At 44.8% G+C, this 26,162-nt stretch overlaps 1 protein-coding gene across 1 annotated transcript in view; it reads right to left on the bottom strand.

Moving 5' to 3' along the window:
• PPM1F (protein phosphatase, Mg2+/Mn2+ dependent 1F) overlaps positions 1-22,754 on the bottom strand; it is a 33,100-nt gene extending 10,346 nt beyond the window's left edge. The window contains exons 1-3 of the mRNA XM_081893397.1: positions 22,498-22,754; positions 11,226-11,356; positions 1,407-1,609 (exon numbers count right to left, since the gene is read on the bottom strand). Coding sequence (XP_081749523.1) covers positions 1,407-1,609; positions 11,226-11,356; positions 22,498-22,676 — 513 coding nt within the window. The 5' untranslated portion in view covers positions 22,677-22,754. The remainder of the gene's footprint in view (positions 1-1,406; positions 1,610-11,225; positions 11,357-22,497) is intronic.
• Between the last annotated feature and the right edge of the window lie 3,408 nt (positions 22,755-26,162).

Genomic DNA, 26,162 nt, shown 5'->3' with positions numbered 1-26,162 from the left:
GCTCAAATCTATTGTGAAATGAAATCAGCAGCAACCTGATTTTGCATTTTCTTACGCGGCAACCTTCTGCTGGTACAAAACATTTGGCCAGTGGAACAGGTACACCACTAAATGACGTTCATTTAGCTGCACTACATTGGCTACAACCCACTGTCTTGCACAGGACATGTACCTAGAGCTGCCTTTTCATCTCTTAAGCAATTTTCCTGAATCCCACTCCCCAAATCACAATAGTTAGAACTAGTCCTTGGGGGGTGGCGGAGAGCAGGGATTTTCAAGACTCAGATTAATATATTATGTCAGAACAATAACTTAGCAAATAGTTTTGAGATTAGTGTGCTCAACCAATGCCTATTCTATAACAGATTCCTCAAAGAACTTGGTGTGAAACTCTGTCGCGATCTTCATCCAACTTCCAGCAACTTTACCTAATATGCACATTTTCACAATTTCCTCTAAAATTGAGTGTTTTTGTCTAATATATGCATCTTCATTGACACTTGACCCCAGCATATATGTTTCTGCAAACGTTATTTGGATGGGAAACTGCAGTGTAAAACTCAGAGAAGGTTCAAATTTTCTGTGCTTTGGTTCTTGTAGAGCTTCCAAAAGTGTGAATTAAATTGAACTTCTGCCCCTTCCCTATGTGGGTACCTGCACTCTCTCATAGTTGTGAAGTTACAGAATTTTAAACCCTGGACATTATTAATATTATTATTATTATTATTATTATTATTATTATTATTATTATTATTATTATACCCCACCCATCTAGCTGGGTTTCCCCAGCCACTCTGGGCGGCTCCCAACAGAATATTAAAAACCCAATAAAACATCAAACATTAAAAACTTCTGCCTTCAGATGTCTTCTAAAAGTCGGAGAGTTGTTTATTTCCTTGACATCTGATGGGAGGGAGTTCCACAGGGCAGGCACCACCACCGAGAAGGCCCTCAGAGCTGGATCTCAGTGATGGGGGTGGAGACGCTCCTGCATGTAATGGTGTGGTGGGGGCACTGCCCTCTTTCAGAGAATCTATAGAATTGGTAGTTTTGAAAGGTACCCCAACGTTCATTGATCCAACCCTCTGAAATGCAGGATGATAGCTAGTCATCTAACTCCTGCTTCAAAACCTCCAAGGATGGAGAGTCTACCTTTTGTGGAATAGGTTTCAAAAATAGACCAGTAAACAATGGTTGAAACGGAAGCCACAGTGGAAGGCTACTTTTCCCAACAGACTGATCTGAAGCATTGTTATGAAAGTTTAGATGGCAACATGTATTAATTCACTTATTTCAAAATGCACTATGCCAGCCCTGCTGTATCCTCTGCTCCTAGCTCACTCCTGCTGTAGCTCTCTGGACTTTTGTCCTGACGCCACCAGTGTTCTCTCACCCTAGAAACGTACCGTCAAGCCAAACAGCTGATTAAATTCTGGGAGGGAAACATGCCTGTCCTCCATTTTCCGGCGGGTATTACGGGTTGCATGGATGGAAACTTGGAGGTAGCGATGAAGCGGCTTCGGTGGCGGCGGCGGCTGCTTCTGCCACTTGCAGCAAACGTCCCAGAGTTTGTTAAAGAAGCAGCGCTGCAAAGGGCCTCCATCCAGCACTGAAAATAAAATGAGAGAGAAGTCATCTTTGGGGGCTTACATTGCATCATTTGACTTTCTCCTTCAACCTGCCACTGTTTGAGGTTTTTCTCATCTGTTTACAGTGGTACCTCGGGTTACATACGCTTCAGGTTACATACGCTTCATGTTACAGACTCCACTAACCCAGAAATAGTACCTCGGGTTAAGAACTTTGCTTCAGGATGAGAACAGAAATCGTGCTCAGGCGTCACGGCGGCAGCAGGAAGCCCCATTAGCTAAAGTGGTGCTTCAGGTTAAGAACAGTTTTAGGTTAAGTACGGACCTCCGGAACGAATTAAGTTCTTAACCCGAGGTACCACTGTACTTACCTAAGATACTGCATGATTTTAATAAAACAACCATAATGGTGTTCCACTATTCTCATTAAGGACTGATTATGGTTGTGTTAGGGACGCGGGTGGCGCTGTGGGTGAAACCACAGAGCCTAGGACTTACTGATCAGAAGGTTGGCGGTTCGAATCCCCGCGACGGGGTGAGCTCCCATTGCTCGGCCCCTGCTCCTGCCAGCCTAGCAGTTCGAAAGCACGTCAAAGTGCAAGTAGGTAAATAGGTACCACTCCGGCGGGAAGGTAAACAGCGTTTCCGTGCACTGCTCTGGTTCACCAGAAGCGACTGAGTCATGCTGACCACATGACCCGGAAGCTGTACGCCGGCTCCCTCGGCCAATAAAGCGAGATGAGCGCCGCAACCCCAGAGTCGGCCATGACTGGAACTAATGGTCAGGGGTCCCTTTACCTTTTTAAGGTTGTGTTGCTCAGCGTAGGAGACAGGGAAGGCTCCTCCCGTTTTGCTACCTGAGACCAAACGGAAATTGCCGCCTTCTGCCCCCCGCCCACACTGGCAGAGTCAGGGGCAAGAGTCAGGGCATTCCACAAAGTAATGCTGCTTGGCTTCTCTGCCCCGGGGGCATTCTGTGAGGTACGTGGAGTGCCATCTCTCGCGCCTGTGCCACCTGAGGTGGGCATTTCACCCCAACCTCATGTTTCACAAAGAAATTATGTATTCACAAAGAAATTATGATATAATTGCGTGATACAAAAACTGTGCTTCTCGCTGTTCATTTCCCCAAGCTGTTGGTTGTTTAGAACAGGGCAATACCACAGTATCAGAGGGAGAAAACAGACAACCAAGTTCCCTCTGGAGGATGAGACTAGCTGCCATTGGCCTTCTCCCCTCCTGGATCTGCCTCCTTAAAAGTAAGCATTTCACTGGACGTAACTTCGTTACGTATTAATATGAACGTGCTGGTGCCAGAACTTGTTTATTTTGCTTTTCTCCCTTCTCATTCGTTTTGCCTTATTGTATCCTGTCTCAGATCACAGGCAGAGAACCTGTGGCCATCTACATGTTGCTGGACTGCTCCTCCTCATCCCGTGCCAATATTCACAATGCTGGCTGGGACGAATGAGAGCATCAGTCCAATAACGCCTGGAGGGCCACAGGTTCTCTGCCTGTGATCGAAGCAGTTTTTGGCTAACGATCATAGCACCACATTCAATAAGAAACCATTAACCGCTCCCCTCCTCCAACCAGTGTGCACCAATTTGTCGTTTGTTTGCTTGCTTGCTTGTTTTAAAAAAATATGTGCATATTTGTTTTCAGATGCTGAGCACACTTATGTTAATACTGCAGCACTGGAACACTCCATAAATGCTTTTCAAAAGAAGAACTTGGAAAAATGTCAGCAAGCTATGCTGCCCCCTAAAGCAACTCCTCAGCATTTCGTTAAGTTTTTAAGGTATGCCCCGCCCCCCTCTGGTGCTTGATCCAATGTCTCCATTATGAAAGGAAAAAGTATCCCACGAGTGCCAGCTAATCCTAGTGCCAACTACTGTTTTATTTTGTGTCCCCTGCTCCCTGAAAGGCAGGGCTGGCCGGCCCACCCATGAGGCAAGGTGAGGCGACGGCCTCAGGCGGCAGGATCCGCAGGGGCAGCAGCAGATCCTGCTGTAGATCTTTATTCCCTTTGCACTCCTGATGCAGATCTTCACTCACCCCTTCTTTCCTGACAGGGAGGGGCTTGGCGTTTTGTGGTTTGCCTCAGGTGCCAAAATGTCTTGGGCCAGCCCTGCTACCTGACAACCCAGCCTTCCTAGGCACAGCTTGAAACCTGCCTAGCACCTTGCTAGCAAAACCTTGTCCAATTGTCTGCCACCACCTCCCACATTCCATCTGAAGTCTGACTAAACAAAAGACGACAGGGCTTCAGCAACAGCCAGCATTACTCTTCCCTGCCGGCTTTGCTTGACATCTGATGGATTTTTGATTATTATTTTTTTAAACTTACAGACTGATATGGTTACTTTTGATTTTGAATACCAATGCCAATAATAATAATATCTTTATATACAAAATTACAGGTAGAGCAAGCAACATGATGATAAAGATAAAAGCACACAGGCAGTCCCTAGTAGGGATGGAGGGATCTGTCAATTTTAGTTCTCGTAGCTTCTCGTTTCTCCCACTCTGAAATTCCGTTCTCGACATTTCTGCAGCAATTTGCATTTTTTTTAAAAAATGATAATTCTTCAGCACTGTAGTACAAACTTCTTCTAAGAATCATATTTTTTTATGCAGTTTTGACCACATTTTTGCAAGCAATTTGTCCTACCGTATTGCATTATGGCTTGCTATTTTCGTTAATATATTCATTTTTATGTGCATTTCCACCTAATATATTCATTTTTATGACCATTTCACCCTAATATATGCATTTTTGTAGACGTTGTTCTGTTGGAGGATTGCACTGCAGAATTAAAGTAAGTGTGGATTTTGAAGGATGGCTGTGTTTTGGTCCTCAATATTGCTTCAAGAATTGCAAATTTGACAGATTTGGCTTCAAAGGCAAGTTGAGTCACATTTCTGTCCCATCCTCAGCACCAACACAGCATCTCGAAATCTAAACCGCTTGTACAGCAATTGTGACCCAGACTAGATGGAAGAATACTTTGCATAACAATGTGGCTAACAACTGTTTCCAATGGTAACTCAGGCATAAACCACCAACAGCCGAGTTATTTCAGGTATTTCCCACTGGTTTTAATAGAAGAGAACAAAACTGTGCTGAACTTGGAGGGGCTGGATTTCCATTTTGCTGTATGTCACTTCAGGTGTTTTGCAGAAGTGACAGATGGGCTTTATTAAAGTGAATTCTATTTATTACACGTTTCCTGCTGTAAAACAAATTTTGCCTCTGGAAAGGTATTATGCGGCATAGCAAGCCTGTTTCCTTTTCTCTTTAGTTATAGAACCGCAGATCTAAGTGGGAACTATTGCTTTGTTGCACCGACTCCTAAACCAAGAGGGACTATTTCGAAGATTTATACATGAAGGCTGCCATTTTACGCACATTTACATGAGAACAAGCCATATTGAATTCAGTGGGGTTTACTTTGGAGAATAAATATGCTTAGTTTGCACTATATTAACTGTACAGCGGGAAACATAGCAATGCACACCTTAAATAATAAGCACATATTTAGGGATGGTAACTGCTGTATTTCAATGTGGTTCAGTCCTTGTGCAGGGACCTTACCAATCTAGCTTCCTGCAGGAAACAATTTGTGTGAAATTGAAAACCATGGACCCACATGTCAACAGGGCGGTTTGAAAACTAGTATTTTCTTTGACAAAATAAAGCTTTAATTTTCATTGAGATATACAAATATCTCACCACATGCAGCTACATGGGTAGGATAAGAAAAGGTACAGGGAAAATCCCTTTCTTGCTATGATATGCCATAACCTATTGATCCAGCCCAACTCCCTGGTTGCCATAGCTCACAAGGAAAGCATCTTCTATGTATGCATAAAGTCCCAGATTCAATCCCTGGCACGTCCAGAAAGAGAGGGGAAATGCCCTCAGTTGGAGTTGTGTGTTTGAGCCCCACGGTGCGCAAAAGATTTTTGCACTGCAGGGCGTTGGACCAAATGTCCCTCGTGGTCCCTTCAAACTCTACATTTCTATGATTCTACCCCTTTTTGAAATCCTGGAGAAATGCTACCAGTCAGTGTCAACAATACTGAACCAGATGGACCAATGGTCTGACACAATAGGCAGCCTCTCATGTTTCAGGCCGATTTGTAAATATGCCCTGTTTGGTGACAGGCTTTGGAGGCCTGGAGTTAAGAACTATTTCCAACTTTCTCTCCATGTGATCTTATCACTTGCTTGAGGATCCCCAACAGCTGTTTGCCAAATGTAAACAAGCTTCTCTTGATGTGACACCTTTATCTTTATGGCTCATTCAGCCCCCCTCCCTTTTTTTTAAAAAAATAGGTTTTTTAAAAAATCAACTTCTGCTGGTAACTCATTCCATATGGAACACTAATGGGAGGAACCTTTTTTTTGCTAGTAATCAAGCTTTTTCTGAATTTCAGGGGAAAGGACGGTTATATCCAACCTGACCACGGCTACCAGCTTAATATTGGCTGCTTACAAATTGCTATGAGACACTGAGCCAGGCTTTGTGGCGCTGGGAGCTTGTTCCTGCCTTCTGATTTGCTGGTTCTACTATGCCGGTTAAGTACCAACAGAGTATGTGCACTTTGTTTTTAAAAAATAACAATCCCTGCCCAGGAAGTAAGCAAGAAGCACACAGTCTGGCCACTGTAAAATCTCAGCACAGTTTTCTAGTTTTGTGCAAATCTGAGGGGTCAAACAAATATAAGACTATACTCTTCCATTCAGAAATTTTTCAGAAAAAGAGCAAGGCCAGAAAAGAAATGAAAGCACTGAGGAAGCTCGTCAAAGTGCAAGTAGATAAATAGGTACCGCTCCGGCGGGAAGGTAAACGGCGTTTCCGTGCGCTGCTCTGGTTCACCAGAAGAGGCTTAGTCATGCTGGCCACATGACCCGGAAGCTGTACACCGGCTCCCTTGGCCAATAAAGCGAGATGAGCGACTGGACCTAATGGTCAGGGGTCCCTTTACCCTTTAAAGTCACAGTAAATGCAATATGTTGCTCAATCTGTCATTAAATGACATGCAGTTTTCATAATCCCCAACAGATGGAGCCAACTTATTACTTCACTTTGATTCAGAGGAAACAGTTACCCAACACATTGCTTGAGGTGAGGAACTGAATTGTACGTAGGATTTGGCAAGATCATTGCATTATATACTACTTTTAGATCCCATCTTTCTCCAAGAAGCTCAGGGTGGAGTGCTTGCCCCCCCTTCTTATTTCATCCTCACAACAGGCCAGTGATGTAGGCTAGTTTGAGAGATGGGGAGTCACCCAATATCTGCAAGTAAACTTCATGGCTGATTAGGGAACACCATATAGCCTGGATATATTGCCCCTCAACAGATAAAAGCAAAACAAACCAAATAATAAAAAAGGTCTAGAACAATTTAAAACGCAAGGAACAATAAAATCAATCTGACAACCACTGGATTGTTGTGAAGGCAACTGAGGTTTGAGTGGAGGAAATAAAGTTGTAGCAAACAGAGAAAACCAGAGCAAGATTGGAGTTTTCAGCCAAGAAAGGTGCCATGTGCACTATGGGAGGGGAACGTTAAGACACAGAAATGCTGGGCGCCTCCATCATTATGTACTCCCCAAAGCACTCTACATGGGGCGTCTCTCGATCTTGGTTTGGAAACTGCAGTTAGTGAAGAATGCTGCAGAACGGTTGCCGGGAGGAGTGAGAGTCCCCTAGCATATCACACCTGTGCTCAAAGATTTGCCTTGGCTGCCAGTTCAATCCCAGGCTGAACTCAAGGTATATGGAGTATAAAAAGCCTATTGGTATATAAAGCCTTGGGACCAGTTTTCTTGCCTTGCCCCACGTGTACCGACTTGGAGCTACAGAACTTGCACTTCTGCAAGTGCCATGCAATGCCCAGTCTGCATTTGCAAAGAGTTGTTCCTTTAAGGTGGCAACACCTGTATTCTGGAACTAAACATTAGGCAGGTGCCACCATTGTTTTTTTCTTTTAGGTGCCTGCTGAAAATGTTCCCGTTTCAGTGGGCATATCCAGACACATGATTCTGTTACATGTTTCACCGGTTTTAAAATATTTAGTGTGCGTTTTTAAAGGTTCAGCTGGAGCCACTGCTGCATTCTTGCACCTTGGCCTTGACTCACCTCCCTATGGCTCCTGGGGCTATTTATGTCCCTCTACTTTTCTGGGAACCTCCCCAGCCTCCTTCTTCATGTTCTGGGTGCTTTCTGCCATAATTCTGGCCACCTTGCCAAACAGTAAAAATTCAACCCAGCCAAATTTGCTGTAACCTTTTTTGCAACCATGGAAAGACTGCATACATTCTCAACAACATCCTTCGCTGGAGGATGAACACCCTAGCAGGGGGAAGAGAGAGAGAGAGATGAGGTTTTGGGAAACCACAGTTCTACTCCCTACTCCATGGATAGGCAAACTAAGGCCCGGGGGCCAGATCCGGCTCAATCACCTTCTAAATCCGGCCCGCGGACGGTCCGGGAATCAGTGTGTTTTTACATGAGTAGAATGTATCCTTTTATTTAAAATGCATCTCTGAGTTATTTGTGGGGCCTGCCTGGCGTTTTCACATGAGTAGAATGTGTCCTTTTATTTAAAATACATCTCTGGGTTATTTGTGGGGCATAGGAATTCGTTCTTTTTTCTTTCTTTTCCAAAATACAGTCCGGCCCCCCACAAGGTCTGAGGGACAGTGGACCGGCCCCCTGCTGAAAAAGTTTGCTGACCCCTGGGGCCCTACTCAGTCAGGAAGCTCAGTGGGTGACCCTGGGCAATTTGCTTCCTCTCAGCCTGATCTATCTCACAGGGTTGTTCTGTCTATAAATGGGGTGAGGAGAGGAGAGAACCACACACGTGGTCTCGAGCTCCTAGGAGGAAAGGTGGGATATAAACTTTGCATGAGTGATGTAAAACAAGAACTGGCATCCCCCTGGAAAACCGAAGGAACAGAGAAGTATAAGAGTAGGAGGGAGAAGAGGGAGGGATCAAAGGCTTCGTGCTCGGCCTACAGAACAGATGGTAATGTTGGTGACAGATACAAAGAGTAGCTGGAGAGAGGAATGGTTAGGAGGGAAAGCGAGAGGCTCGATTATTGTAGAGCTGAGTAATAATAATAAGTGGCTATGATTGCTTCAAGACAGTTTAGGTACATGTGGGTTTATGTCTGCATGGCAGTCTTAGCCGCACCGTTGTCAATTTCATCCACCACCACATTCTAGCGAAGCAAAGGAGGAAGGGCGTTTTTGCTTTTTCATTCATGCTTGCGTGACATAAAGCCACATCCTTCCGCAACAGTAAGTAAACACTCTGTTTAACTGCCCCCAAATAGGATATTAAAGCCAACTAGGAAGATCAAATCTTGGGGGACAGAACAGGAAATGTATCATTAATAGGCATGTGTATAGCATTTTAGTCTGTTAGGTGATTTGCAATTTTTACTGTATGAAACCCAAACTGCTGGCTTGAATCCAAAGGTTCCCCTTCTGCTTGTGTGTGGGGGGGTGTTCCCTGCTCACAGGAAGTCTGCAGTTCAATGGTGCTTTGCGTGCAAAATGTCCCAGGCTAAATCCCTGACATCTCCCCTGCCTTAAACTCTGGAGAGCCCCATCTATTGAGCCAGATGGGCCAATGGTCTGATTTGGTATAATGTGGCTTCCTATGTATTTCCCAAGGACTGTTTTACCCTAAAGCGCTGTGCAAGAAAAGAGAGGTCAAACCTAAGGAGGTTAATCTGTTTAGACAAGAGTTTTTGCAATGTCTCGCATAAGCCGAGTAACTGCAACTGATTATAGCACTGTGCAAATGTGTAAATGTTCGCAGAACCACACTAGTGGCATCCCCCACTTCTGCTCATGGTTGTTTGGATCTAATCCCTACATCCATCTGAGTCCCACTCTGCAGACAGAAAAACAAGGCTGAGAAACTGTGACAACCCACAGGATTGGAACTACTGGGCTCCACTGGGTTCCCTGTAAATACAGTAAGCATTCCATTCTCTTTAATGGCAGTGACAGGTTTCTCTGCCCACGCCATTTGCATGATTGAACATAAAACACTGTTAGCAACAGGGTGGATAAAAATCAATGTTTTTTTTAAATAAAAAAATGGAATTTTAAAATTTTAATTGGGTTTTTTTTAATTTAAATTGGATTTTTAAAATAAAATGCTTTTGGAGAAAAAAATATTTCTATAGTATTGTATTTAGGTTACATTATAGTCCAAAGGCTATTCATCAGGAAATAAGGATTTGTTTCAAGTTTTTCATGTGTGCTAAAACTCAGTCCAAAGTGTGTGTTGTTTTTTTAAAAAACGTTTAACCACATCAGTTAGCAAACATGGATACATATGCTATAATGTTACTGCTTTAGTTATATATATAGTGGACGCTCAGGTTGCGAATGTGATCCATGCAGGAGGCACGTTCGCAACCCGCAGTGCCACGTCTGCGCATGCGCGGATTGCAATTCAGCGCTTCTGTGCATAGTGTGATTTAGTACTTCTGTGCATGTGCGAGCGCCGAAACCTGGAAGTAACCCATTCTGGTACTTACTGGTTTGGCGCGGTGCGCAACCCGAAAACGCACGACCTGAAGCGTCTGCAACCCAAGGTATGACTGTAAATTGGTTAAACTGTTATTAAGGAAATGATTATTTTTCTCCTTCCAATAAAGTACAGCAGAAAAGTTGTCCAAATATAAACAGTTAACTTATTAAACCTCACAATAATTTCATAATTATCTGTCTACGTATTTCTAATAGTATAACCAAATCAGTAATTTTTGATATAACTGTAAAAACTACTCTGAAAATTTATTATTCCAAAAATGAAACCTTCATCTGGTTGTAAATATTAAGATTATATCAGCAAGGATGAGTCTTTCTGTAAAAAAAAAAAAAGATTTAAATCAAGTCTTACTGACTAGTGATTTAAACTGTGGTTTAAACTGTGATTTAAATTGATTTGATTTAAATCAAATCCACCCTGGTTAGCAACTTCACTGCCATCATCAAAAAGTAACATGAAAATTGGATCTTGGTAGTCCCCATTTTTCAAAATAGCAGAATGCCAACAATTCCTTGGGCTGGTGCAGAAAGACCAAATGCCGCTAGTCATGCTGATCAATGTTGTCTTACTGTTCTCCTTTGCTTTGTTGCAACAACCTGACGGTTTTCATCAAGGGCTATCTTTGTTCTGCAGCTGTGCCGTGTCTTGTGCAATGAAACGACAGAAAACAATAAAAGCACTATTTCTAATTCTGCCATCTAGCAACATCAAGAACACCAGCTTACAGCTATTCTCTGGTAACCTCCTGCACTGTGTTAGCTAACCTTTTTGGCTGTGATTATGCCATTAATGGAATGCCCTCAAGGTGCCAATACTGTTCTTTTTCAGACTAAAAATGTGCCAATGATGATGCTTTTAAGAATTGTAAATTTACCTGGATGTCACATAAACTACTGTAAACAATCCTGGAGTCAATTTTGATGGAGAGTGGTATAAAAATGTTTTAAATTAATGAAAATAAAAGAAGTTGAGTTACATCTACTTGAATAGTAATGACCTTGAGCTCAGACTCCCATATTACTTTGGGAGGCAAATATAGGTACTTACAGGGCTCCGTCTCGTGATCTCCAGCTTCCTCCCCCTCCACATTCTGCTTTTTAAACTCGTTAAGATCCGTCTGCAAAATATCGTGGATGGCAGCATGAATCAAAGATGCTGCAAGGAGTGGCGGTGCATTCCTGTTATGGAAAGAAAGGAGAGAGACTGAAATGGACTGCATAGCCAAGGAAAAGCAGTTGATGAAAGTCTAAAATGAAGCATGTTTACGATTCCGACACACACATCTATTCTTCATGATTTGCAGGAGCAGTTGGCTGGGGCAACCCAGTCAGGTGGGTGGGGTATAAATAATAAAATTATTATTATTATTATTATGGTGGTGGTTTTTTGTTCAACATATGGAGGAAGGGATTGTGCAAATACAAGGTAACAATACTCTTCCTATTAAGTAAATGCTGCCAGATTTGTATAATGAAGAGTAATAATCTTTTAAAAAGATTTAAAATCCATTTAAAAAGTGAACCAAACCCACAGTTCACCCCAGAGTAGTACACCTCATAGCAACTTATTATGTACTGTACTCTTATCTATGTATTTCATTTTTAGGATTCACACATATAAGATCCATTGGAAGGACTTCTGCCCATTCTATGCATGCTTGCAAGGGGATTGTTTTCAGTTATTATGAGCTAATCCGAGGCACTTCCTGTTATTCTCTTTTTCTCAAAGCAACTGGATTCTGTGCTGGAAACTGATGTCAACAACAGCATCCTTCTTCCCTCCCAGAATTTCCTGCAGGATACAAACTGCATCTTTTGGCATGAACAATACTTTGCTTCCTGTTTGGAAAAAGCAAAGTGGAGAGCTAGGTGAACAAACACCCCTTTCCTCCCCCAAAACTGGCCTAGCATTAAGTCATATTTTATTCTTAACAGGAGCAATTGTTAAGGGTAGGTAGCTGTGTTGGTCTGCCATAGTCAAAACAAAATTAAAAAAATCCTTCCAGTAGCACCTTAAAAGGTAAAGGTACCCCTGCCCGTACGGGCCAGTCTTGCCAGACTCTAGGGTTGTGCGCTCATCTCACTCTATAGGCCGGGAGCCAGCGCTGTCCGCAGACACTTCCGGGTCACGTGGCCAGCGTGACAAACTGCATCTGGCGAGCCAGCGCAGCACACGGAACGCTGTTTACCTTCCTGCTGGTAAGCGGTCCCTATTTATCTACTTGCACCCGAAGGTGCTTTCGAACTGCTAGGTTGGCAGGCGCTGGGACTGAACGACGGGAGCGCACCCCGCCGCGGGGATTCGAACCGCCGACCATGCGATCGGCAAGTCCTAGGCGCTGAGGTTTTACCCACAGCGCCACCCGCTTCCCTCAGTAGCACCTTAGAGACCAACTAAGTTAGTTATTGGTATGAGCTTTTGTGTGCATGCACACTTCTTCAGGAGCAATTGTGCTAGTCGCAGTACTAGTGTGTACATAAGTGTGATAGTGATAGTACATGAGAAATGGATAGCATTGTTGCAGAAAGCTACGGTTGCATACGCACAGAACATTTAAAGTACATCCCCTCAAGAATCCTGGGAACTGGTAGTTTCCTCATAGAGCTACAATTCCCAGTGCCACTGACAAACTAAAGTTCCCAAGACACTTTGGGAGCGGTGCTTTAAATGTATGTTGTGTACGTCACCACTTACAGACTTGTGGTTGCCATTTTCTTTCACGTAAGGAGAAAGAGTGCATAGCACTGTTGCAAAGGGAGAATGCACAGATTTAGAAGAACCAAACAAAAAGAGTGGGGCAGGAGGAATAAAATAGTCAAAATAGTCAACCGTTGCTTGTGGTGAGAATAGGGAATGTGGCTGCCACACTGCACATCAAAAGGAATAATGCTGAATGGATGAGGGGTTTTTTTGTTTGGTTTTTTAAAAGCAGCTCCATTAATGCGAGAGGAAAGATTTGCAGGGGCAGCCATGAATATATCTGTGGTTTCGGAAGGCAAACTGCTATTTCCTAGTGATAAAACAGAATTCTGTTATCTCATGGCTTGCCCTTCCCCCGGGTAACATAACATATAATATAACAAGCTCTAGCTGGGCAGGCGTGCATTTAAGGCAGTAGACGGACAGCCATAGCTGAGAAGCAATTCCATGCAGGCGACTGAGCAGGCTGGCAGGGGAAGGCTGCCTATGCATGCTTTTTAAAGCAAGTGACCTCTCTCAAAAAATCCTGGGAACTGTAGTTTGTTAAGGGAGCCGGGAACTGAAACTCTGCGAGAGGTAAACTACAACGACCATGATTCTTTGGGGAAAGCCATGTGCTTTAAATGTACTTTTAACGTATGGTGTGTACACAGCTGAAGGCTGGAGTTCTCCACCCCACCGCTGCACCTAGCAGAAAAGCAGTGGGGCTGCTTCAAGGAGAATGGTGCCCTCTGTCCCTTTTCTGCCAGCCCCAAGCAGGCTAGTAAAAAAAAGAGGAAGGAAGTAAGGAAGGCTATTGAAGTTATTTTTCAAGTCTGAGCTAGGTTCACATGGTAGGATTCCCACCTCTCAAAACAAGAGAAGGGTCATTTTCAGAATTTAATTTGAGCTGGAATTCTTAAAATATGGGCCCTGATCCCAAGTCTTTTATAAAGGTAAATGTATAGGGACCCCTGACCATTAGGTCCAGTCTTGACCAACTCTGGGGTTGCGGCGCTCATTTCGCTTTACTGGCCGAGGGAGCCGGCATACAGCTTCTGGGTCATGTGGCCAGCATGACTAAGCCGCTTCTGGCGAACCAGAGCAGCACACGGAAACGCCGTTTACCTTCCCGTCGGAGCGGTACCTATTTATCTACTTGCACTTTGACGGGCTTTCGAACTGCTAGGTTGGCAGGAGCAGAGACCGAGCAACGGGAGCTCACCCCGTCGCGGGGATTTGAACCGCTGACCTTCTGATCGGCAAGACCTAGGCTCTGTGGTTTAACCCACAGCACCACCCGCGTCCCAAGTCTTTTGTACCCATCCATTCATTGGGTGTATCATTATCATATTCGGGCTGGCTTGCAAATAATTTACGAGCGTGTTCAGTCTGCTTCTCTCTTTCGCCACCTAGTAAGCCTGCCAAGCCTACAGGCACCTGGAATGAGTAAACGGGTTGCACCATTGTGTGTATGCTTACTCAGAAGTATGCTCTGCCAAGTTCAATGAATTATTAGGGGGACGTGTACACAGCATTGCTAGCTAGAATATTTCAGTCAGTATCTATCTAAGCCAGGAATGGGTAAGTTGGTCGTGGTCTTCCCAGTGTTGTTGGACTACAACTCCTATCAGCCCAAACCTGCGTGGCTAATGGTAAAGGAGTTACAATATAATAGGCTGCCTATCACCAGGGTAAGCACTGGGGCAGGAGTTGCTAACAGGTTAGATTACCATAAATTGGTTAAAGGTAAAGGGACCCCTGACCATTAGGTCCAGTCGTGACCGGCTCTGGGCTTGCGGCGCTCATCTCACTTTATTGGCCGAGGGAGTCGGCGTACAGCTTCCAGGTCATGTGGCCAGCATGACTAAGCCGCTTCTGGCGAACCAAAGCAGCGCACGGAAACGCCGTTTACCTTCCCGCCGGAGCAGTACCTATTTATCTACTTGCATTTTGATGTGCTTTTGAACTGCTAGGTTGGCAGGAGCTGGGACCGAGCAACGGGAGCTCACCCCATCACGTGGATTCGAACTGCCGGCCTTCTGATCGGCAAGTCCTAGGCTCTGCGGTTTAACCCAGAGCGCCACCCGCATCCCTTAATCTGTTGGTTTGGGGGCAATATAAGGATGGTGGGTTTTTTTGCTCTGTGTGTGTGTGTGTGTGTGTGTGTGTGTGATGAGATTAATCTCTTGGCCAAAATTCTCAATGAAAGTTCTACGGTTGAGTTCCCTTTTGCAGAACATCCCAGTGCAACAGTTCATACTTGTAAAATGCCAAAACAAATCTGGTCAAGCCATTAACAGTTCTTCTTTCAAACCCACCTCTCAGGAGCAATTTTACTCCAATTACATACATTTCTTACCCACAGAAACAGCAAGAGTACAAAGTCTCAGACAGCCAGGTTCTGTTGGGTGGAAGAGTTGGAGACTCCCTCCCTGAGAATTCTTGTGGTCGAAAAGAAATAAAAAAAAAGTTGGGAAAAGTCTTGGCAGTTTTGGAATCTTGGGGATATAAGTAATTTTGAGCCTCACAGAGGCTCTCTAACAAGCTCTAGCTCCGGGGCAGGAATGCAAAATATGCAGCTACTGTTCAGCTCCTCCTTGCATTAACATAAAGAGTGTCAGCAAGGATGAGACACAGCCCAAGCTTTACAACAATGTGTTGCACTTTGCGGGTGGGGAGGGGTTTTAATTTATTTATTTCAAGATGTTTTCACAAGGTCCAGACATTTTAGCTGGCCTTCATGGCCAACTGAAATCTATCACAACAGAACAGGGTCTTTTCCGTAACCTCATGCTGCACTACCAAAGCACAGATAAACTCCTGCTCCCATCTCCAACTTCTGGTGGTTCACCTCCCCATATAGCTTAGAGCTGGGGACTGGGAAGAGAAGGCCAAAAAAAAATCCCTAATCCTAGTGGGAGGCATCCCTTGCCAGAGACTGTCTAAGCACCGATGAGTGATCTAGGATCAGTCATTCTGTCAGGCTATAGCAGTGGGTTTGCTGTTTTCCTCTTCCCTCCCTAATCTCTTTTCCTTTTATACTGTGTCTGTAAACCTGAGGGCAAGGACTGTCTTATTGTTGGTATTTTAAGCATTTCCAAAGCCTTCCCCCTCACTCCAGTTGAAGAGCAGGTCAAAAATGCTTTAAATGAAGTGTGGACCGTGTCCTAAGGGAAGCACATTTTTAACGCACAGTCTAGCAACATTTTGTCTACCATTGAGAAATGAGTTTACTGAAGCAGACATACTAGCCGACACTGAACCACAAAATTGCTAATTCAGAACCACTGAACAGATACTTTTCGAGCTGTTATGCTACAGCTTAGTTGCCACAAATATAACCAAGGTGGAACTATGTCTACATTCAGGACAGTTCTTCAGACATAACTTGAATGATCTATTAATAATAATAGTATTCAGAAAATTGCACACGTTCGCCTATTTGCATGGTTAAAACTTAGTAAAATTGTTATTTTAAGCAAATTAACAATTCATCACTGGGGAGAATAATAAATATAAAATAGGAAGCATTCCTTAATATAGAGAGGCTAAGTTGACTTTAAATTTGCTTTAGCTAGATAAATAGTTTTGAATCCAAACTACACCAGTTTTTAGTAGAATTTAACAACGAACAGCTTACCCTTAGCTGAAAAATTAACATTTTCAAAGAAACATTTCAAATCACAAACTGCCACAAATCAGTCTTAATTTTAAATGAAAACATTCATCATCAAAGCATGTTTTGACCAAAGACAGTTTTAAATACATTAAACACAGCTACACATTTTACCGTTCTTTTTCTAACACCAGAAAGAACAGGGGTATTATTGATTTAATATTAACTTTAGAAAAAAAAGGAAAACACAGTGTTCACAGTTTGCAAATATGATCCAGGCCTTTTTGGGATTGTTTTTAAATTGTTCAGCAGTTACAATTCAATTAAAGCCTCTGATTGAACTAACTAATGTGAAACACAGAAAAGGAGGCTCAAGCTGTAAATTTTGTATAGCAAAAGACTACACCATAGTAGGCAAACTAAGGCCCGGGGGCCATATCCGGCCCAATTGCCTTCTAAATCCAGCCTGCGGACGGTCCGGGAATCAGTGTGTTTTTACCTGAGTAGAATATGTCCTTTTCTTTAAAATGCATCTCTGGGTTATTTGTGGGGCCTGCCTGGTGTTTTTACATGAGCAGAATGTGTCCTTTTATTTAAAATGCATCTCTGGGTTATTTGTGGGGCATAGGAATTTGTTCATTGTTTTTTGCAAAATATAGTCCAGTCCCCACAAGGTCTGAGGGACAGACAGTGGACCGGCCCCCTGCTGAACAAGTTTGCTGACCCCTGGACTACACCCTTGGAAGTGCTGAATAAACTAATATTTCAGATTGTTATGCACCTATGCACCCATACAAAAAAAATTAGCCACCTATGATTTTTCCAGCTTTGTCCCTATACCTGCCCCTCCTCTAGGTTTACACGATATTCCAACTGTATAATTATGTGTGTTTCAGAAGAGGCTCTCTGCACTGATTGAGAAAAAATTTGAAGGATCTAGCCTGTCAAATTATATAGTTCCATCTCTATTTACAGAAGGTCTTGAGGTCCCTTTTCCACCACACACAGAAACCAGAATGCTGGACTTCCTATCCCCTGGAGAAGCAGAGCTGTGTGTCATCAGTGTACTGATGACACCTTGCCCCAAAATTCCTAATGGCCGCACCCTCCTAGGACCCTCGTACCTACGGGACTGCCTCTCCCGGTATGCCCTACGGAGAGCCTCAAGGTCCATAAATAGCAACACCCTAGTGGTCCCGGGCCCTAAGGAAGTTAGATTAGCTTCAACCAGAGTCAGGGCCTTTTCAACACTGGCTCCAGCCTGGTGGAACGCTCTGTCTCATGAGACCAGGGCCCTGCAGGATCTGATTTCTTTCTGCAGGGCCTGTAAGACAGAGTTGTTCCGCCTGGCCTTTGGCTTGGAGCCAATTTGATTCCCTCCCCCTCTTTCTTTTTTCTTTTTCCTTTCTTCTGTGATGAGGCTGCATTTTAATATTTTAATGTTTCAAGATTTTAATGTTGTATTTTAATCTTGTTTTTAAGTTGTATTCATTCAACTTGTTTTTATTATTGCTTGTTAGCTGCCCTGAGCCCGGCCTTGGCTGTGGAGGGCAGGGTATAAATAAAAATTATTATTATTATTATTATTATTATTATTATTATTATTATTATTATTATGCATGGCAATCAAATGCAAATAAATGTGTATCTGAACAACAGAGCTCCAAAACCACAACAGCTCCACAATGGCCCAGTCGGACCTCTCAAAAGCCAAATAAATGTTGCTTTGTGGCTCTTCTATAACGGGCACTGCTTCACATTTGCACAGTTCTGGCGATATAGGTAGGTGCTTTTTCTACCCATTCTTCCCCGGTTCTGTTCAAACCACCTACCATTACCGCAGCAGGTATTTGCACACACACAAAGCTCTCAACATATTTTAGTACATGCGACAATACATTTCATACCTTTGAGAGTTAAGTAGAAAAGCAATGCTTTGCCATTTTCAGAATAACATTTGAAGTCAGTAGTCCAAACATTACTGGGTGGGGCAAACCACTCCAAATTCCTCTTCAAGCTGCACTCATGAATTTGGCTTGTGGTTCACCCAGCAGGGCGGGTTTTCTTGATTCACTCCCCCCCAAAAAAAATTCCTAGGTGAAGTAATCTAATTTTCACTTTGTATCAGATAATTTTCCAACTCCCTAGAAAATGGGCTAAAAACTTCAAAACCGCCAAGTTGGTCTAGTCCTGTATTTGCAGCTGGTATCCATTCCTTGTTTCTAATTAAGTTGAAAAACTAAAAAAACTGGATGCCTAGTTCACTTCATGCCTAGTTCACTTAAGGTAAAGGGACCCCTGACCATTAGGTCCAGTCGTGGCCGACTCTGGGGTTGCGGCGCTCATCTTGCTTTATTGGTCGAGGGAGCCAGCATACAGCTTCCGGGTCATGTGGCCAGCATGACTAAGCTGCTTCTGGCGAACCAGAACAGCGCACAGAAACGCCGTTTACCTTCCCGCCAGAGTGGTACCTATTTATCTACTTGCACTTTGATGTGCTTTTGAACTGCTAGGTTGGCAGGAGCAGGGACCAAGCAATGGGAGCTCACCCCGTCACGGGGATTCGAACTGCTGACCTTTTGATTGGCAAGTCCTAGGCTCTGTGGTTTAACCCTGTTAAAACTGTGTCTTGCCCTCCTTGTGCTCAAAGCAGCACCTGTGAATTACCCAGGCTCCCTCCCACTGGGGCAGTAGTAGGCTCAGAACTGCTTATTTCCATAAAAACAATTACTGGTACAATAGGATTTGCAGTCCATTTGTAGGCCTTGCCTGTACCGTTAGCAGGCACCGTTCAATTCCCAAGGCAGCCCATTCTTTTTGAAAAAGCCTTTTTGAAACATTTGCACCCACTCTTTCATATAATCACCAATAATCCCCTCCTTCCCCCACATACACTAATAACCCCACAAGCCTATGACTCCATACATACATTCAGATACAGCCTCCACACACATGCACTATTGATGATGCTCTCCACAGTCTATACACTTGCCTGAATAAGCCAACCCTTCCTATCTGTGCATTCACGATGCCACCTCACACATGCACTAATAATGCACCCTAGTCCTACTTTAGGAAGTCCACTCTTCCTACACAGAGGGCTGCTGCTATCATTAGGCAAACTACGCAGCTGCCTAGGCTGCAGACTTCAGAGGGGTGCAGTACTGACCTTCAGAGGGCAAAGTTTAATACAGTATACATTAGTTTCTGTTATTTCATATACATTTCTGACATTATTTTACCTTTATGTTATATTTCGAAGAATTTTATCACTTCCACAAGACATCTGTTTTTGAAAACTGAGGTTATCAATCGGGTTTGTGTGTGCGTGTAAGTACTTAGCCTTGCCTAGGGCACAAAATGCACTGGCACGGGGACTGTGCTACGTATTATTATTATAAAATGAATTTATACCCCACCCTTCCTCCCCAAGGAGCCCATATGCACTCAAAACATGACCTCACTCACATTATTGACTCCACAATCCATATGCATTCACGACGCTGCCTCACCCTTGCACTCGTGAGCCCACAATCCATGTGCACTCAAGACACCTTCACCCTTGCACTCGTGAGCCCACAATCCATATGCATCTGAGACACTTTCACCCCCGCACTCGTGAGCCCACAATCCATGTGCACTCAAGACACCTTCACCCTTGCACACTTGAGCCCACAATCCATATGCATTTGAGACACTTTCACCCTTGCACTTGTGAGCCCACAATCAATATGCATCTGAGACACCTTCACCCTTGCACTCGTGAGCCCACAATCCATGTGCACTCAAGACACCTTCACCCTTGCACTTGTGAGCCCACAATCCATATGCATCTGAGAAACTTTCACCCTTGCACTTGCGAGCCCACAATCCATGTGCACTCAAGACACCTTCACCCTTGCACTTGTGAGCCCACAATCCATGTGCACTCAAGACACCTTCACCCTTGCACTTGTGGGCCCACAATCCATGTGCACTCAAGACACCTTCATCCTTGCACTTGTGAGCCCACAATCCATGTGCACTCAAGACACTTTCACCCTTGCACTTGTGAGCCCACAATCCATATGCATTTGAGACACTTTCACCCTTGCACTCGTGAGCCCACAATCCATGTGCACTCAAGACACTTTCACCCTTGCACTCGTGAGCCCACAATCCATGTGCACTCAAGACACTTTCACCCTTGCACTTGTGAGCCCACAATCCATATGCACCTGAGACACCTTCACCCTTGCACTCGTGAGCCCACAATCCATATGCATTTGAGACACCTTCACCCTTGCACTCGTGAGCCCACAATCCATATGCACCTGAGACACTTTCACCCTTGCACTTGTGAGCCCACAATCCATATGCATTTGAGACACCTTCACCCTTGCACTTGTGAGCCCACAATCCATATGCACCTGAGACACTTTCACCCTTGCACACTTGAGCCCACAATCCATATGCATTTGAGACACCTTCACCCTTGCACTCGTGAGCCCACAATCCATATGCATTTGAGACACTTTCACCCTTGCACACTTGAGCCCACAATCCATGTGCACTTGAGACACCTTCACCCTTGCACTTGTGAGCCCACAATCCATATGCATTTGAGACACCTTCACCCTTGCACTCGTGAGCCCACAATCCATGTGCACTTGAGACACCTTCACCCTTGCACTTGTGAGCCCACAATCCATATGCATTTGAGACACTTTCACCCTTGCACACTTGAGCCCACAATCCATGTGCACTTGAGACACCTTCACCCTTGCACTTGTGAGCCCACAATCCATGTGCACTCAAGACACCTTCACCCTTGCACTTGTGAGCCCACAATCCATATGCATCTGAGAAACTTTCACCCTTGCACTTGCGAGCCCACAATCCATGTGCACTCAAGACACCTTCACCCTTGCACACTTGAGCCCACAATCCATATGCATTTGAGACACTTTCACCCTTGCACTCGTGAGCCCACAATCCATATGCTTTTGAGACACCTTCACCCTTGCACTCGTGAGCCCACAATCCATGTGCACTCAAGACACCTTCACCCTTGCACTCGTGAGCCCACAATCCATGTGCACTCAAGACACCTTCACCCTTGCACTTGTGAGCCCACAATCCATATGCATTTGAGACACTTTCACCCTTGCACTCGTGAGCCCACAATCCATGTGCACTCAAGACACCTTCACCCTTGCACACTTGAGCCCACAATCCATATGCATTTGAGACACTTTACCCTTGCACTAGTGAGCCCACAATCCATATGCTTTTGAGACACCTTCACCCTTGCACTCGTGAGCCCACAATCCATGTGCACTCAAGACACCTTCACCCTTGCACTTGTGAGCCCACAATCCATATGCATTTGAGACACTTTCACCCTTGCACTCGTGAGCCCACAATCCATGTGCACTCAAGACACCTTCACCCTTGCACACTTGAGCCCACAATCCATATGCATTTGAGACACTTTACCCTTGCACTCGTGAGCCCACAATCCATATGCTTTTGAGACACCTTCACCCTTGCACTCGTGAGCCCACAATCCATGTGCACTCAAGACACCTTCACCCTTGCACTCGTGAGCCCACAATCCAAATGCATCTGAGACACTTTCACCCTTGCACTTGTGAGCCCACAATCCATATGCATTTGAGACACTTTCACCCTTGCACTTGTGAGCCCACAATCCATATGCATCTGAGACACTTTCACCCTTGCACTTGTGAGCCCACAATCCATATGCATTTGAGACACTTTCACCCTTGCACTTGTGAGCCCACAATCCATATGCACTCATGTTGCTGCCTCACCTTTGCACTCGTAACCCCACAATCCACACACACACACACGTGTGCACCTCCCGCTCCCTGCCCGCTCTGCAGGACCCAGCCCTAGCTTCGCTCTCCCAACTCCGTGCCCAGTTTTCGCCCCGGGCGCAACTTTCCGCCGCGCCGCCACCCGCGGCCCCTCCTCAGGCTCCCCCGGGGCCTCTCTCTCTCTCTCTCCGGCCCCTACCTGCTGCCCAAGAAGGTCCGGGCCAACTCGGCCAGCTCCGCCGGCGCTTCGGCCTGGCTGAGGGACCCCAGGCGGCCCGGCGCCGGGCTCCAGGGCGGCGCATCGTCCGGGCCCAGCGGCCTCGGGAAATCCCTCAGGAAGGTCCCCACGCAGCCCCGCGCCGCCTCGGGCCACGCCATGGCCTCCACGAGCGAGCACCCGAGCGCTTCCCGCGAGCTGCCTGACTGGAGGGAGGCGGACTCCGCCGCGCAGCCCGGCCTCCGCCTCCTCCTCTCCCCGCCTCCCCTGCCTTCTGACCCCCGAAGGGAAGCGGAGTGGCGGCGCCGGCCCCGCCTGGAAACGGCTCCTGTCAGGGCCGGGCGGCGGCGGGGAAAGGGCAGCGGGGCAGCGGCGGCCGATATCATCATCATCATCATTATGGAACGCCCTCCTATCAGATGTCAAGGAAATAAAGAACCACACAACGTTTATTGTTATACTTAATAAAGTAATAATAATAATACTTAATTATTATATTTATTATATTTATTATATTTATTATTATTACTTTATTAAGTAAGCTTAATAAAGTAATAATAATAATAATAATAATAATAATAATAATAATAATAATAATTTGCTGTTGTTGGGCGCCCTCCCATCAGATGTCAAGGAAATAAAGAACTACACAACGTTTATTATTATACATAATAAAATTATTATTATTATTATTATTATTAGTTGTTGTTGTTGGGCGCCCTCCCATCAGATGTCAAGGAAATAAAGAACTACACAACGTTTATTATTATACTTAATAAAGTAATAATAATAATACTTAATTACTTAATAAAGTAATAATAATAATGATAATAATGATGATGATAATAATAATAATAATAATTTGCTGTTGTTGGGCGCCCTCCCATCAGATGTCAAGGAAATAAAGAACTACACAACGTTTATTATTATACATAATAAAATTATTATTATTATTATTAGTTGTTGTTGGGCACCCTCCCATCAGATGTCAAGGAAATAAAGAACTACACAACTTTTAGAAGACATCTGAAGGCAGCCCTGTATTCGGGAAGTTTTTTTTTAATGTTTGAGGTTTTACAATGTTTTTATATGTGCTGTAAGCTGCCCAGAGTGGCTGAGGATTAACCCTGCCAGATGGGCGGGGTATACATAATAAAATTAGTAGTAGTAGTAGTAGTCGTAGTAGTTGTTTTGGGGTGCCCTCGCATCTGATGTCGAGGAAATAACGACACAACTTTTAGAAGATATCTGAAAGGCAGCCCTGTATCAGGAAGTTTTTTAATGTTTGACGTTTTACTATGTTTTTATATGTGCTGCAAGCTGCCCAGTCAGATGTGGGGGTAATCATCATTATCATCATCATGAAATTGGCACACCACTTGATTTTCTTTGGTTAAAAAAAAACACACCTCAAAGCTGTTTACAGGAGACAAAATGGTAAAATTAATAAAAAAAATCACAGCATGCAAAAGTTAAAATGCCAAAACAGATTAGAATTGCCTCCACTTTCTAAGCCGCTGGGCAGACTTGCCTACACAGGAATGCTTTTAGCAGGCGCTGAAGAGAGTACAGTGAAGGTCTAGGCACATTTACTTCCCTGTTGTGGCTGGAAAATGTGTCCCTTCTGCCCACCCCACCCCATGTTTATCTGAAAACATAAAACAGATTTCCAGTGCCATTGGTTTGTGAAGGAGTCCCACCGAATTTAAGGGGGCTTGCTCCCAGGTAAGTAGGTATAGGAGCGCCGACTTCATTGCACGCAGTAGCCTTTTTTGGAATGGCAGGTGGTAAATAACAATCAACAGTGTTGGGGCAGTGACTAAAACAGAAACGATACTGATATTTCTGTTGCTTTGGTTGTGTGTACATATGCATGTGCGTGCACGCACACACACACACAAGCAAATATGCACAATGCATGCACAGAGACACCTGCCAACTGAAATGAACAAGTAGGTGCAATGCCTGGCATGCTCACAGCTCCTCCTGGAGAGCATGTAGGCAATAATAATAATAATAATAATAATAATAATAATAATAATAATAATAATTTATTATTTATACCCAGCCCATCTGGCCAGGCTTCCCCAGCCACTCTGGGCGGCTTCCAACCAAATATTAAAATACAGTAATACATCAAACATTAAAAGCTTCCCTAAACAGGGCTGCCTTCAGGTGTCTTCTAAAAGTCAGATAGTTGTTTATTTCCTTGACATCTAATGGGAGGGCATTCCACAGGGTGGGTGCCACTACCGAAAAGGCCCTCTGTCTGGTTCCCTGTAACCTCACTTCTCGCAGTGAGGGAACTGCCAGAAGGCCCTCGGTGCTGGACCTCAGTGTCTGGGTAGAACGATGGAGGTGGAGACGCTCCTTCGGATATACTGGACCGAGGCCGTTTAGGGTTTTAAAGGTCAGCACCAACACTTTGAATTGTGCTTGGAAATGTACTGGGAGCCAATGTCGGTCTTTCAAGACCGGAGTTATGTGGTCTCGGCAGCCGCTCCCAGTCACCAGTCTAGCTGCCGCATTCTGGATTAGTAATGGCATCAGGATTGGCCCTATCAGCCGGCCAACTAATTCACATGAACAATAACAACAGTGTGGCAGGCATTCCATCACCCCAGGCTGTTGCCAGCCAAAGACATAGTGATGGTAAACAGGAAACCTGCCCTTACAGGCATAATGACTTAGAAAATGCAGTATACGCTCTAAATCCACTCTCAATTGCTACATATCCAAGGTTATTTAGTTAGTGCATGACACAACTGGCATAGCTGAAGGAAAACAAGAGAGAACACTACCAATTCTCCCTCTGGTGGCTTCTTGGTAAATCTGTTTCCTCGTCTTTGACAGCAGAAACGTTTTGTTTGTTCAGAAGATTTCTATCAGCGCCTCACCATATGAGCCCAAAGTGGGTTACAGCAGCAGAATACACCGCCGTAAAAAACAGCCGAAACCATTACAATAATAAAACAAATTTAAAAATTCCAAATGGAACAGACTCCTGACTCCTATTGTCCTCAGCTTCTGGAATTGATGGGTGTGGGGAGTCCAGGGTCACAGGTTACTGTATTTTTCGCTCCACAGGACACACTTTTTCCCTCTTAAAAACTAAGGGGGGAAAGTCTGTGCGTCCTATGGAGCGAATGCAGGGGGGAGGCAGGCAGGAAAAGCCCACAAGAGCCGCACAAAAGCTTCGTGTGGCTCTTGTGGGCTTTTCCCCAGGAGGGAGAAGGGACCACCGCTCCCCGACCTGTTCTGGGGGCTGGATTTGGGGGAAGCTCAGGCTTTCCCCGCCCCCAGCTCCGGGAGCGGAGGCAAGGCTGCCTGAAATCCCCTGAGCGCAGCGGCAGTTCATGCTGCGCTCCGGGGGCTTCAGGCAGCTATCTGCAAGCCTTCGGAGAGCAGCGGGAGTTCTCGCTTCGCTGGAGAGGCGCTGCACAGTTTTCCCTCTCTGCGTAGCGTCCCTTAAGCGAAGCAGGAGGAGAAATGGAAAGGGCTCTGTTTTTCCTGCCGCTTTGTTGAAGGGGCGCTGAGTAGAGAGTGGGAGAATTCCCCCCCGTTCTCCCCTTCCTATGGTCCGGTGCGTCCTATAGAGCGAAAAATACGGTACCTTTTCTCTGCTCTACAGAGCACCTAATAAGAGA

Source organism: Podarcis melisellensis, assembly GCF_964234715.1.
Source record: "Podarcis melisellensis genome assembly, chromosome: 16".
Classification (NCBI taxonomy): Eukaryota; Metazoa; Chordata; class Lepidosauria; order Squamata; family Lacertidae; genus Podarcis; species Podarcis melisellensis.
This window is presented reverse-complemented; position numbering and strand designations above follow the sequence as displayed.